This window comes from Equus caballus, chromosome 7, assembly GCF_041296265.1.
Source record: "Equus caballus isolate H_3958 breed thoroughbred chromosome 7, TB-T2T, whole genome shotgun sequence".
Taxonomy (NCBI): domain Eukaryota; kingdom Metazoa; phylum Chordata; class Mammalia; order Perissodactyla; family Equidae; genus Equus; species Equus caballus.
In genome coordinates, this window is record NC_091690.1 from 4,941,554 (window position 1) to 4,956,742 (window position 15,189).

The window sequence follows — 15,189 nt, forward strand, 5'->3', positions numbered from 1 at the left end:
TGAAGTGACTTGCCCAAGGATGCACAGCTATTAAGTGGAACAACCAGGATGTGAACTTCTGTTGAGGGCCCATCGTGAGTTAAGCAGTGGGTCAGGCAGTACTTGAGAGTAATGGGGGACTCTGTCCCTGGAACGATTTTCTCCTCAGGGGACACTAGAAACGTCTAGAGACATTTTTGATTGTCACACTGGTGGTGGTGGTGGGGTTGTGTGTGCTACTGTCATCAAGGGAGTAGAGGCCAGAGATGCTGCTAAACACCCTACAATGCACAGTACTGCCTCCCACAACCAAAAATGATCTGGTCCCAAATGTCAGTAGGGCTGAGGTAGAGACACCCTGTGCTCGGGAGAGCTGAGACCCAGATCTCGGAACTTTTTCCCAAAAGGTATTTGAATTAAGGCCTGAGAGTGACTCTCATCCCTCTCCCCTTCTGTATTGTCGGTCATCATGTCTTGGGGATTCTACCTGCTAATCGTGTCTTGAATCTCATCAGACTTCTTCCTCCTTCACTCAGGCTTCATATTTACTGCAGCAGCATCCTCACTTGTCTCTCCCTGTCTCCAGTCTTCTCCCCTCAAGTCCCTCCTCTACACTGCCTCCAGAATGTTCTCACTGAGACCCCGGGTCTCCATCCTCCTGAGTCCACTGAGGATCTATTGCTCCCTACGTTCACTTACAGGGATCGTGACTCCATCCAGAGGGGTTTGGAGTGATCAAGCCGTCATCACAGCTCCTGGGCTTGGATTCAGAGATATTTGAAGTCATGTCTCATTGTTCTGGTCCATTTGTAGCAGTTATCTATTGCTGAGTAACAAATTACCCTGAAAGTCAATGGCTTAAAACAACTACTGTTTATTTAGCTCTTGACCCCATGCATTGGCAGTTTAGCTATGGCTCTAGTGGTGAGTTCTTTGGGTCTCAACCATTCTTTTTCCTGTGTCTGTGGTCAGCTGTGGTTGGCCTGGGCTATCTCCGATGACTGGAGCTCATCCGAGCTGATCCATCTCTCTTCCTCTTTTTCGTTGTTCATTAGTCTAGTCTAGGACTTGTTCGGGTGAGAGAATCAGGAATCCCAAAGCATGAGCAGAAGCAAATAATCCTCTGGAGGTCTGAGTTTGGAACTGGTACCACATCACTTCCGCTGCATTCTACTGACCAGTGCAAGTCATAGGGCCAGCTGGATGAAGGGGTGGAAAACAAACTCCACGTTTAAATAGAGGAGTGGCAAAGTCACATTGCACTGCACAAGCTGCATCTTGAGGTGTGGATAGGGTTGCATATAAGTGGCCAGAGAAGTATCACACTCTCGGAAGTTATTTTCTGGATGAATGAATAGGTGGATAGATGTATGGATGTATGCATAGATAGAGGGGTAGCTGAATAGATGCATAGATTGATGGATGGATGGATGGATAGCTGAATAGAGGCATAGATTGATGGATGGATGGATGAGTGCATAGATGGATAGCTGAAGAGATGCATAGATTGATGGATGGGTGGATGGATGGATGGATGCTTAAAAGAAATGAACAAAGGAAAGGAATAAACAGTGTACTTTGTTCTCTATGCCGGAAACGGGGATCTTGACCATTTCTGCAAAGTACCATTGTTATAGTAGTTTTGATGTTACTTGTCACACTTTTGCTTACATATTATTGGCCAGAACCTATTCTCATGGAGCCGCGGGACTGCAGGGAGGTTAGGAAGAAGGGTAGAACGTGAATATTGGGGAGCCTCGGCGCTGCGTGCCACAACTTAAGAGCACGTAGAGTGAATATTCACTTACCATCTCCTTTCCGAAATTCCTGCTCTGCCTTCATGCCGGTTTTCCCTTCCACTCTCCAGATGTGGATGAATGTGCAGATCCCAAATCTTGCCCAGAGCACGCGACCTGCCACAACAGTCCTGGAAGCTACTCTTGTGTCTGCAACCAAGGATTTGCTTCCAGCAGTGGAAACGTGAGATTTCAAGGCCAGGGAGAGACATGTGCAGGTAGGTGGAGGGGTGTGTTGGGGAATTAGGTCCCAGTCTGTTTACAAAGACAGCACTTGTGGAGCACGAGTCAGGGTGGGTCTTGGCTGTGTTTGAAGACCTCATCAACAAAACCTAAGGCAAGAATCATTCATTCATTCATTCATGCATGCAGTGTTTGACGAAGACTTAGAGCATGTGCAACACGGCTGGTTCTATTCCGGGGATGGTGGATACAGCAGTGAATAACTCAGGCACACATGTTTGTTCTCCTGGATCTTACCCTCTACTGTGGGAGGAGATGAATAACAAAATATAAATGCATGAACATATTGTGTGTTAGGGAAAGTTAAAGGAGATGAAGAAGTATAAGGCAGCAAAGGTCAACAGAGAGTGCCGTGAGTGGACGTCTAATTTTAACAGAGTGGTAAGAAATGGCCGTGCTGAGAACTGTATATTTGAGAAAAGACGGGTACTACAGCAACGATTTTGTCCCCTCTGTGTTTGACCTCCAGTGTGGTGTCTGATACACTGTGAATATTAAACAGACATTTGAAGGATGAAGGGACATGCACCTTATTCTTTATGTCAACTCCAGTTGGAAGGACGATTCTACTGACAGGCACTAGGTTGTTTCTAATGTTTTACAGCTTCGTACAAAGCTGGGATGACATCCCGGTGATCTTCTCTTGACGTACAGTGGCCGCTCCAGTTTTCTGACTAGGAGAGGTGCGGGTGACTGGGTGGGAAACATAGGAGACTTGCCTTGAAGTTGTGTTTCCACTACAAATACACAGCAAGTGTTTGCTTACAGTGAAACGGCAGAGCAGGGTTGAAGGAGACTTGGGCAGAGGTACACGATGGTCCCACGACTGCACAGTTCCATGAGTTCCTCAATGGGTAAAATCCTAGAGGTGGCTTTGCCAGGTGTTCTAGTTCTCTATGGGTGGGTAACAGACCATCTCCAAACTTAGTGACTGAAAACAGCAACAATCATTTATTTTGCTCATGAATGAATCTGCTATTTGGCCTTGGTTTGAGGAGGATGGCTTGCCTCTGTCCCACACAGTGTCAGTTGACTTGGTTCAACTGCAGGCTGGAGGAATCAGCCTGGAGAAGGCTCACTGACAAGGCTGGCAAGCTGGTGCTTGCTGTTGGCTGGCTGTTCCCCCAGGGCTGTGGGCTGCAGGTTTTAGTTCTGGTCTATGTGAGCTGCTTCTTCATGACTTGTTGGGCTACCTCAGTGTATGACGGGTCATTTCCAAGAATGAACATCTCAAGAGAACAAAGTTCATTATATTTTTATCACCCAGTGTGATATTTCTATGACCTAGCACGGTATTTTTACGACCTGGTGTCACTTCTGCTATAGTCACAAACATGCTCAGATTCAGATGGGAATCTAGACCCCAATGCCTCAGAGATGAAGTACCAAATTCACACTGAATGCAGGGCACATGGGATGCAAAACACTGTTTCAACCATCTTTGGAAAATGCATTCTGCTGCACAAGTCATGACAACTTTGCAACTCCAACTCTTTCTCTATCCAGATGTAGATGAGTGTTCTAAAAAGCCCTCACCATGTGGTGCTAACTCAGTCTGCAAAAACCTGCCCGGGAAATACAAGTGCAGCTGTTTGCCTGGTTTCTCTTCTCCTACTGGAAATGACTGGAACCCGGCAAAGCCAGGTCGTTTCTCCTGTACAGGTAACGCTCTCGGGATCTCAGGTGTGGTCTTTCGTGGACGGCTGCCATTGAGTTGGATACCTGTGTTTCTCACCTTAGACTCTCATTCTTCTGTCCGCTCTCTCTCCTCCACTGCTTCTCAGACATCAATGAATGCCTCTCCAGCGGGATCTGCCCAGAACATTCTGAGTGCACCAACTCCTTGGGAAGCTACAGTTGCAGCTGCCGAGCTGGATTCTCCTCTAGAAACTCCATCTGTGAAGGTAAAGAGGACCTGCCCTCCTCATTACCTACTTAATTAAGAACCACCTCAATTGATGATGCTATGAGGTAGGGATCACTATCCCCAGTTTAGGAATGCGAACATTGAGGCTCAGAGAGGTGAAGTGACTTGCCCAAGGATGCACTGCTATTAAGTGGAACAACCAGGATTTGAGCTTCTGTTGAAGGAATACTGTGAGTTAGCAGTGGGTCAGGCGGTACTTGAGAGTAATGGGGCGACTCTGTCCCTAGAACAATTTCCCCTTAGAGGACACTAGCAATGTCCAGAGACATTTTTGATTGTCACGGTGGTGGTGGTGGTGGGGTTGTGTGTGCTGCTATCATCAAGGCAGCAGAGGCCAGAGATGCTGCTAAACACCCTACAATGCACAGAACATCCTCCCACAACCAAAAATGATCTGGTCCCAAATGTCAGTAGGGCTGACGTAGAGACACCCTGTGCTCGGAAGAGCTGAGACCCAGATCTCGGAACTTTTTCCAAAAAGGTTTTTGAATTAAGGCCTGAGAGTGACTCTCATCCTCCCTCTCCTTCTGTATTGTCAGTCATCATGTCTTGGGGATTCTACCTGCTAATTATGTCTTGAATCTCGTCCATTTGTAGCAGTTAGCTATTGCTGATTAACAAACTACCCTGAAAGTCAATGACTTAAAACAACTACTATTTATTTAGCTCTTGAGCCCATGTGTTGCCAGTTTAGCTGGGGCTCTGCTGGTGCATTCTTTTGGTCTCAACCATTCTTTTTCCTGTGTCTGTGGTCAGCTGTGGTTGGCCTGGGCTATCTCAGATGACTGGAGCTCATCTGAGCTGATCCATCTCTCTTTCTGTTTTTCCAGTCTTCACTACTCTAGTCTAGGACTTGTTCAGGTGACAGAATCACGAGTCCCAAAGCATGAGCAGAAGCAAATAATCCTCAGGAGGTCTGAGATTGGAACTGGCACCACATCACTCCTGCTGCATTCTATTGACCAATGCAAGTCATAGGGCCAGCTGGATGAAGGGGTGGAAAACAAACTCCACATTTAAGTAAAGGAGTGGCAAAGTCACATTGCACTGCACCAGCCACATGCTGATGCGCAGATAGGCGTGCCCATATGTGGCCAGAGAAGTACCACACTCTTGGCAGATATTTTTTCGATGAATGAGTAGATGTATAGATGAATGGATGGATGGATAGATAGCTGGATAGATGGATAGATATTTGTATGAAGGAATAGATAGATGATTCAAAGAAATGAACAAAGAAACAAAGGAATAAACTTTTTTCTCTGTGCAAAAAGAAAAAAAAAGACTAAGGCCGTTTCTGAAATCTATGAGGACTATGTTTTGAAATTATTTGTCACCCATTTGCTTACATACTATCGGCCAGAATTTATTCTCATGGCCCTGCCTAACTGCAAGGGTGGTTAGGAAGAAGGGGAGCACGTGTGTACTGGGGAGCCTCAGTGCTGTGTGCCACAAGGTAAGACCACGTAAAGCGAATCTTCCCTTGCCGTCTCCCGCTCTTCTGTGACCTGGGTTTTCTCTTGCACTCTCCAGATGTGGATGAATGTGCAGATCCCAAATCTTGCCCAGAGCACGCGACCTGCCACAACAGTCCTGGAAGCTACTCTTGTGTCTGCAACCAAGGATTTGTTTCCAGAAGTGGAAACGTGAGGTTCCAGGGCCAGGGAGAGACATGTGAAGGTAGGTGGAGTGGTGTGTTGGGGAATTAGGTCCAAGTCTGTTTGTGAAGACAGCACTGGTGGGGCAGGAGTCAGGGAGGGTCGTGGCTGAGTTCAAAGACCTCATCTGCAACACTGAATAGAATAATCATTCATCCACTCTTTGATCAGTACTTCTGGAGCATGTGCAACATGGCTGGTTCTATTCTGGTGATGGTGGATACAGCAGTGAATAACACAGGCTCAAATGTTTGTTCTCCTGAAGTGCATCTTCTACTGTGGGGGGAGGTAGATGTCAAGAAATAAATGCATGAACACATTGTGTGTTAGGGAAAGTTAAAGGAGATGAAAACAAATAAGGCAGGAAAGGCAGACAGAGAGTGCTGGGGGTGGCATTCTAATTTTAACAGGGTAGTAAGAAAAGGCCATGCCGAGAAGCTGATATTTGAGAGAAGATCCGATGGAAGTGAAGGACTGAGATGTTGGGTGTCTGGGGAAGGATGTTCCAGGAGGAAAGAAGAGCAGATACAGAAGTCTGGAGGCAGGATCCCAGCCAAGCTGCTAAGCTCTCCCATCAGTGTGCTCGTTGGGTCCTCCCTACAACCTGATGGCGTCATCCGTATTCTACACTCACTTCACAGGTGAGGAAACTGAGCCTCCATTGTTGGAATCACTCTTCAAGGACAAATAGTAGCAGGTGGGAGAATCATGTTCTCACTGTGCCTAGGTGTCACTTCACACCCGGTGCTCCCAACCACCATGCTATTCAGACTCCAAATGAGGAAAGTGAGATGCACAGAGATGAATTCCTTTGTCCAGTCTGTTAGTCTTCTCAGGCTGCCATAACCAAATACCGTAGGCTGGGGGCCTTAAACAACAGAGCCTTATTTTCTCACAGTTGTGGAGGCTGGAAGTCTGAAGTCAGTGTGCCGGCATGGTTGGGTTCTGGTGACGGCTCTCTTCCTGGCTTGTAGATGGCTACCTTCTGACTGTGTCCTCACGTAGCAGAGGAACGTCTTGCGTCTCTTCGTCTTCTTACAAGGGCACTGATCCCATCCTGAAGGCCCACCTTCATGACCTCACCTCAACCTAATTACCTCCTCGAGGCCCCTTGTGCAAATACCATCCCACTGGGAATTGGGGCTTCACCATATGAATTTTGGGGGGACATAATTCAACCCATAACTCCCAGTAACACACAGCTTATAAGCGACAGAGCCAGGCTTTGAACCCAGGATGTCCATGCCCTCCGCCCCTCCACTCTGATGCTGCTCTGATGGTCATTATTATTAATAGTATGGTGATTCCTTGGAGAGGAATTGAGATTCGGGGAAAGAGAAGAGTAAGTGAGTTTGATGCTGAGTAGACACAGGTGAGAGAATGAGCCTTCAAGAACCTACAGGGAATCAACGAATCTGGATCATGGAGTGTGAAGGGTTTAGAAGAAAAACATGAGCTTAGGTGGGAAGAGACTCTCAGGGTCTCGCATGTTCTAATGAGGAGTTTGGATCTGATCCTGAGCCGTGAGGAGCCTCATCAGAAGATTTGCACGAGTCATAAAGTTGCCTCGAAACACTTCCTTTCTGTAAGGATGAAAATGTCTTTAAGAAGGTGAGACTCAAGCCAGGGAAACCCATTGGCTTCAGTCAGCGATGGAGCTGGACCGCTGCTGCAGCCTCAGCATCCTTTATCCTTCTGACTTAGACCAGTTTTCCATGCTATGGTCAGCATGGTTTTTAGGTTAGTTGTTTGGGATGCTCATGGTAAGGGTAGAAGGAGGACGAGTTGGTGCTTAGATGTGGGTGAATGTTTCAGGAACTCGACTCTTTGTGGTCCCAGTTCCATCTGTACCAAGATCCTAGGAGAATACGGTTGTTCCCGCCTGCCTGGGTTCTTCTCGCCTGATGTTTGGACCCCTGAGAAACCAGAGGCTTTCAAACGTACGGATAATCCTCCCAGCCGTGCTGAGGTCTTCTCAATGGATGTCAAACTACCCCGAAATGTAGCAACTTGTAACAACCACCCTTTGTTCTTGCTCATGATGCTGCGTGTTGACCACATGGTTTTTCGGGGGAACTGGGATGGCTGGCAGGTCCAAAATAGGTTCACTTACATGACTGGTAGTTGGCAATGGTCTCTGGCTGGGAGCTCAGTTGGGCCCCTCAGTTGTTCTCATGGGCCTTTCCACAAGGCTGCTTGGGCTTCCTCAGAGCATGGCAGCTGGTTTTCAAGACGGAATGTTCCAAGAGGAAGAAAGCAGAAACTGCCAGTCCTTGTAAAGCCTGGGGCTTTAGAAGTCCGTGAGTGTTACTTCTACTGCATTCTTTTGGTCACAGTCACAGGGCCAGCCTAAATCCAAAAGAAGGGGAAATAAATTCTCCATCTCACTGGGAGGGCAACATGTGCGTACAAGAAGTGGGAGAATTGATGGAGGCCATCTTTGGAGTCTCTACCATATGGCAGAACACATTTTATAGTCTTCAATTCCTGCGGGAAATACATGCTTCCTTCCGTTGCAAATGTTATACTTCTTCTTATCCATTGATCTTCACTAGCTGCTGACATTGTTAGAAGCAGAACGATAGAGGGATAAAGTGGAAAGGCACCTTAGAGAGATTAATACAGTTCTAAAAGCTCCTAGGAAAATCTATTCAGAATTCCCAGCTAGGGCCAGAACCACGGACTTCCACATGCCTTTTCAGTCAAATTATCACCTCCTTTATTCGTTTTACTTATTCAGGCGTCATTTCACATGAAGGAAGTTCTCCTAGGTCCCCAAGTTTTGAAAACCATGCACTGAGTCCAGTGCTATATGCAAAATATAAATTCCACCTGTACTGTCTCTGACAAGAGCTCATGTAGTTGATGCCTAGATATTTCTGGAAGTGGGGGGCTCCCTATGAAGAGAAACCCACTCCTTGGTTAGAGATGTTTTCTGTGATACCAAGGGAAAAATCACTTCCCCACACCTTCCAACCATGGCTCATTCTCGGGTCCTTTGAGACCTCCAAATTAGCCTGCTTTCCCATCGCAGAGATGTCTCATCACAAATTTCCATGATAACGCCCAGTGCAATATACAATATATCTGCATAAGCTGCTGGTGTGAGTGTTGCCTATTTATTCCTCATGCTTTGTGAGTTGATAGAGAAATATGATTTTGCCTTTCCTTCATTCCTAATTATTTTTCTTCCAGAACATTCTATTCCACATATCCTCTGTGGTTCAGAAACCGTCAGAGGGAGAGGTAACCCCATGTTGCCATAGTGACCTGACTCCACTGTGTGTGTTAGACCAAGGTTTCTCAATCTTTGCACTATTGACATTTTGGGCTGGATAGTTCTTTGTTCTGTGTGGAGCTGTTCTGTTCATTAGTGGATGTCTGGTAGCATCTTTGGTCTCTACCCCCCAGACCCCAGGGACCACCAGAAATGTCTCCAGACATTGCCCAATGTCCCCTGGGGGGACAAATTGCCCTCAGTTGAAAACCACTAGCTTAGCATGATAGAACTTTCTGACTCTCCTAACCATCCAATACGGATATACTTGGTCAATGGGCAGCTTTCTTCCACAAGGTTATAAGAGAGATCCAGTCTTCTTGCATCTCTGATTCTTCTATCCCTTAGGACCTTGGAATCCCTGGTTCCAGCCAGTGGTGGGGAAAGAGAAACAAGGCACACCCCCTTGGCCCAGAAGTGACACGTCATAGCCTCTCACGTTTCATAAGCGAGAGCTAGTCACATGGCCTCATCCAGATGCAGAGGGTTCTGGGAAATGTAGTCCATGTAGGCTGCCATTTTTTAGTGACAACGCCATGCTTTGGAAGGGGAAGCATGCCTTTTGTTGCAGCGTTAGCCAACTCTGCCTCATGTTCATTCTCTATTCCACAGACATTGATGAGTGCCTTAATAAGCCATGCCTTTCCAATGCAAGATGCACCAACACCCCCGGGAGCTACTTTTGTACCTGCCACCCTGGCTTTGCACCCGGCAATGGACAGCTGAACTCCACAGACCAAGAAACAGAATGTAGAGGTGAGCAGAGGGTTTGCTGGACATCCCTGGAAAGAAGTATCTCCTTGTCCCTCTGGCTTGTTTGATCTTCTCAAGTTCTTTGCAGATATTGATGAGTGCCTCCGAGATCCATCACCGTGCGGTCCCAATTCCATCTGCACCAATGCCCTGGGCTCCTACAGCTGTAGCTGCATTGTGGGCTTTCATCCCAATCCGGAAGGCTCCTGGATATATGGCAACTTCAGCTGCGAAAGTAATACTCTCCTTGTGTGTCTTGGCAATGGACTCTGTGTCTTGCTTTGGTTGTAAAATCCTCACTGTACCCAACCTCTGGCTCCTCCTCTTACTTTCACCTCATTCATTCTCTCTTTTTGATCCATTCATTAATATACTCATTTGATAAATTATTTTTGAAGCATTAATTAATCAGTTAATTAATTAATTAACTAATCAAACAGGCCCCTGCACTAGCTACTGAGGATTCAATCCTGGATGTAATGTCAATGATACTTGCCCTCATATAGCTTATAGTCTATGGAAGGAAATAGAGAACACATACATAACTATTTAATAATTGAAAAATCATAGTGCCCTTTGGAGTGACTCATAGGATATTTAATATGCTCCAGGCAAGTGAATTTAAGCTGAAGCTTGAAAGAAGAGTACAAATTATCCAGATGAAGAGTGGAGATCACAGTGTGCTAGGTTACAGTATGTGCAAAGGCCCTGAGGCTAACGCAGAATGAGTGCTAGGGGAAATGTCATTAGCTGCATCTGAGCATGTTGGCAGAAGTCAGATTCTGCAGGAACTTGCGTGTCCTGTGAAGGGTTTTGGAGTCTTTTTGCCAAGAGCAGTGGGGAACTGTGAAAGGTTTACATTTTAAAAATTGTGGATTATCTGATACATTAAAACTGTAAGTAATTTATACAGAGGCAATGAAGTGTAATAAAATGAATATGTCCGAGGCACTCGCCAGCATAAGAACTAGACCATCACCAATGCCACTGCATTTTCTGCATGTTCCTTCTCTGCTGGTATCCTTGTCTTCTCCCCAGAGGGAACCACTTTCAACTTTGTATTTATAATTCCCCTAGTTAAAAAAAGTTCACCCTATGCATGCATTCCTAAACAACACCTTGCTTAGTTTCGTCTACATTGGAGCTTTATAAAAATGGTATACTATGTATAATGTTTTTTTAAATTGAGATATAATTGATATATAACATTATATTAGTTTCAGGTGTATAACATAATGATTTGATATTTGGATATATTGCAAAATAATCACAATAAGTCCAGTTAACATCTGTCACCCCACATAGTTACAAATTTTTTTTTTCTTGTGATGAGAACTTTTAAGATCTACTCTCTTAGCAACTTTCAAATATGCAATCCAGTGTTATCAACTGTAAGCACCATGCTTTACATTGCATCCCCCGGACTTATTTAATTTATAACTTTTGACTCCCTTCACCCATTTACCCATCCCCCACCCCAGCCTCTGGAAACTGCCAATCTGTTCTCTGTATCTATGAGCTTGCTTTTTTTTCCCTTTTAAGATTCCACACGTAAGTGAGATCATACGGTTTTTTTCTGACTTGCTCTTTTCATTCCGTATTACATGTCTCGGAGTCCCTGATGTCGTAGTGTGTAGCTGCAGTTTGTTCATTGCCACTGCTGTATAATAAGGCAAGGAATGGATTTTAAGCAAGGGGTGATAAAACCAGACTTGCCTTCTAATCATATCTTGCTGTGGTTGAAGTTTGATTTGGTTGCTTTTGTTTTCTTCCTAGGGGCTCCCTTCAAGTGTAAAGAAGATGTGTTAGCCAGAAATAAGCAGGTCCATCTATGCCAAACGAAAACAGCAGTGGAGCCTGAAGATGTAAGTATTTTTGAAGGTTCCTAGCTCTTGACGTGGTCCTAGAAGCCACTTAGGTAAGACGCTGTTTTGCAGTTTTAACAAAGGCAAAAGTAACGGTGGCCCAAACCAGATAGCAGTTTATTTCTCTCTTTGTAACAGTTTGAGTTTAAGCTGCTGAGGGCTGATGTGACGGCTCCAGAACGCTCTGCCGTCATCAACACAAGACTCCCTCATTGTGGTCCAGGATGGCTGCTCCAGCCCCTGCCATCACGTTCTGCATCCCAGCTGGTGGACAGGGGGAAGGGGAAGTGAAACGCACCGTCCTTCTCTGTGAAAATATGACCCAGTATCACTTCTGCTTTCACCTCATTGGCCAGAAATTAGGCACATGGTCACACGAGCTACAAGGAATGTTGGTAAGGGAGGCCATCGTTCCATCTAAAACCTGGGGATTCTTTTACCAAAAGAAGAAAGGATGTTGGGGGTCTCATTACCAGTGAAGGTGTTGCTGCTGCATCTGTGTGATCTGGGGCAGGTGATTCATAGCTGCCACACCAGGAGGAATTTGGACGTCTGATTCTCTAATGAAGTCATTCCAGTGTAAATGCTCCATGAGCATCTTCAGGAATTGATGTCTCTATTTTAAATATAAGCTTGTAAATAAGCTTTGGAATTCGCATGCACTACAGAGCATTATCAGGTTTTTAAAAAATTGCAGTGAAGTATACATGAAAAATTCAGCATTTTAAAGTGTACAGTTCAGTGGCATTTAGTACTCACAGTGATGTGTAACCACCACCTCTTTCTATCTCCAAAAGCTTTTCATCACCCCCAAAGGAAACCCTCTACCCGTTAGTGGCTATTGTCTGTTCCCCTCCTACTCCCCACCCCCGGTAAATGACAATCTACTTTCTGTCTCCATAGATTTGTCTCTTCTGGACATTTCACATAAATGGAATCATACACTATGTGGCCTTCTGTGTCTAGCTCCTTTCACTGGGCATCACGTTTTCAAGGTTCATCCATGTTGTAACATGTATCAATGCTCCATTCCTTTTTATGGCTGAATACTATTCCATGTAGACCACTATTTTTTCCACACATTTCCCCATCTCTTTACCCCACTAGACAGTTTTGCTGTCTGTTTCCTTTTGTTGTTTATGGAAGAGAAAGTTTCTGTGGTTCCAATTTTGATCAAGTGGTGAATTTTTATTTCCCTCAGAATTCGAGAGACTCGTGACACCTCAGGAATTCAGAATCGCTCCATGTCGGGGGCTCGATGGCCCAGTTTGTACCTTACGTGCTTGGGGGGGTAGAGTGATCAATACTCACGAATGCTCTTTCCTCTGGGGCACAGGTTGCCTTTTGCACACAGTTGAATGCCGTCCTCAGCATGCTGGATGATGCCTGTGAAAACACATCTGCAGTCGTTTCTCTGAAGGTAATGGAGGGGTCTTCATAATTGTGTTTTGAGGTTCAAGCATCTTGGGGCACACTTTGAGAGCAGAAAGTCCTCTTTATAATTAATAGATTGCGCATTAGTATTTAATTTATTACGGTTGTAAGGTTTTAAAAATTAACACACAGTAAAATTGCCCTTTTCTTTACCATCCCATGAGTTTTATCGCGTGAATAGAGTTATGCAACCACCACCACAATCAGAATACAGAACGTTCTATCTCCCAAAAAACTCGCTTGGGCTTTCTGTTTATAGTAAGATGCTGCCTCCAGCACCAGCCCCTGAAAATCCCTGATTTGTTCTCTGTCCTTACAGCTTTGTCCCTTCAAGAATGTGATCTAAATGGAATCCCACAAAATGTGGCCTTTTGAGTGGCTTCGTTCACTCAGCTTAATGTCTTCAAGATCCATCAATGTTGTGTTCATCAAGAGTCCCATTCCTTTTTGGGGGTAACCGTTCATGACATTTAGCACATTTAGAGTGTCATGCAACCATCATCACTGTCTAGTTCCAGAACATTTTTATCACCCCAAAAGGAAATGCCCTACCCATGAAGCAGCCTCGCCTCATCCCTCTCTCATCAGCAACCCGTTCTCTTGGTGGGAGAGAGAGGACAGTTGCTGTTTCATGGATGAGAGAGAGAGAGACAGCAAGCACACCTTTCCTTGCAGGATATGGCTGAGAACATTTCTTCCGTGCTTGAGCAAACGTCCACCTCGTCCAACCTCACCAGAGAAGCAATGTCCGCCCTGGCCGTAGTCTTACTGGAGAGCGTGAAAAGAACCACACTGGAAGCTTTCCTGAATCCCTCGGGCAATGTCAGTCAGACTATTCGGACGGAACACTTAGGTAGGCTATATCCTTCATGGCAAGGTCACGCCTGGGTGCTGATTTTGATGGGTGACTTGGGCAGTGTGATTCTCCATACACCATCTTCCCGACTGTTTCAAACCTCTGAACTCACACAAAGCAAGCCTATCATAGGAATGACATCTCCCATTTATTGATTGCCTGGCGTTGTGTTAAACCTTTTTTTTTTTTTTTTTTTTGGTGAGGAAGACTGGCCCTGATCTAACGTCTGTTGCCAATCTTCCTCTATTTTGTATGTGGGACGCTGCCACAGAGTGGCTTGATGAGCAGTGTGTAGGTCTGTGCCCAGGAACTGAGCCAGCCATGCCCGGGCTGCCAAAGTGGAGCATGGGAACTTAACCACTATGCCACCAGGCTGGCCTCTGCACTGTGTTAAGAGTGTGTTGTCAGGCACTGTTTGTAGGGTGTCATTAATTTATGCAACAAGTATTTTTTGGCTGTCTACTGTGTGCTGGGTGTTAAGATATGACAGTCATTTGCTGTGTTCAGATATTTCCAGCTCTTTCTTCTGGGCCTGTGGTGGGATTGTACTGCCAGGCTTGGGGTCAGGCAGGATTTTGTGATGAGTTTAGGCTGGTGAATTGTGAATGGAGTACCTTCCAGACACTTCTCTCCCTCTTCCCTAGGGACGGGCAGTGTTTCAGATCACAGTTTCTCCATCTGCGTGGGTCCCAGGGCAGGGATAACACAGAGCAGGGCCCCAAGTCCATTCATGATGGACACAAAGCATTAATGAGAAATTGATAATTATTTCTAATCCTCTAAGATTTGGGGCTGTTTGTTACTGCTGCCTGACCGATCCTCTCCTGACTGATACGGCTCTGGCTCTCCCATCCTGAACATGCTTGATGGGTGCCTGCATGGAAATATTGAGTACCATATGCCAAGTGGAGGAGCATCCCACTCCTGGTACTTGCTCCCTGCTAGGAAGTTCCATCCTAATAGATGCCCAGGAAGTCGAGAGGTGGAAATAGCATATTTGTTAAAGTTCCACCAGTAGTGAACAAAATTGTCCTCGTGAATCTTATATTTTAGAGATAGATATCTGGCATACCAGATCAGGCTAGCTGTGCTGAGAAACACACAGCAGGCTAAGGAAGCTCGAGATGGTCAAGATTAGGAGGAGCATTGCTATCTTATACAGTGCGGGTAGGGGAAGTCTCATTGGGGTTGGGACCTCAGGGAAGGGAGCCGTGGAAATATTTGGAGAAAGAGTAAGGGTGGGAATACTTGGTGAGTTCAAGGAAGAATGAGGAGTCCAAGGTGTCTGGAGTGGGGCAGAGGATGGTGAAAGCTGCAGGAGAAGGGGTGAGGAAAGAAAGGGAGAGGCAGATTTTGTACACAAATGTAGGGACTCAAGACTTTATTTGAGGTAAGAAGGCA

General features: G+C 45.7%; 1 protein-coding gene across 4 annotated transcripts in view; it reads left to right on the forward strand.

The window, feature by feature from the left end:
- ADGRE1 (adhesion G protein-coupled receptor E1) overlaps positions 1-15,189 on the forward strand; it is a 69,273-nt gene that overhangs the window by 35,530 nt on the left and 18,554 nt on the right. For 3 of the 4 annotated variants that reach the window (XM_070272586.1, XM_070272588.1, XM_070272587.1), the window contains 9 exons: positions 1,847-1,993; positions 3,525-3,680; positions 3,803-3,922; positions 5,479-5,625; positions 9,493-9,636; positions 9,722-9,868; positions 11,410-11,498; positions 12,835-12,918; positions 13,608-13,785. In XM_070272586.1, the coding sequence (XP_070128687.1) occupies positions 1,847-1,993; positions 3,525-3,680; positions 3,803-3,922; positions 5,479-5,625; positions 9,493-9,636; positions 9,722-9,868; positions 11,410-11,498; positions 12,835-12,918; positions 13,608-13,785 (1,212 nt within the window). The remainder of the gene's footprint in view (positions 1-1,846; positions 1,994-3,524; positions 3,681-3,802; positions 3,923-5,478; positions 5,626-9,492; positions 9,637-9,721; positions 9,869-11,409; positions 11,499-12,834; positions 12,919-13,607; positions 13,786-15,189) is intronic. The other variant, XM_023644604.2, reaches the window with a different exon arrangement.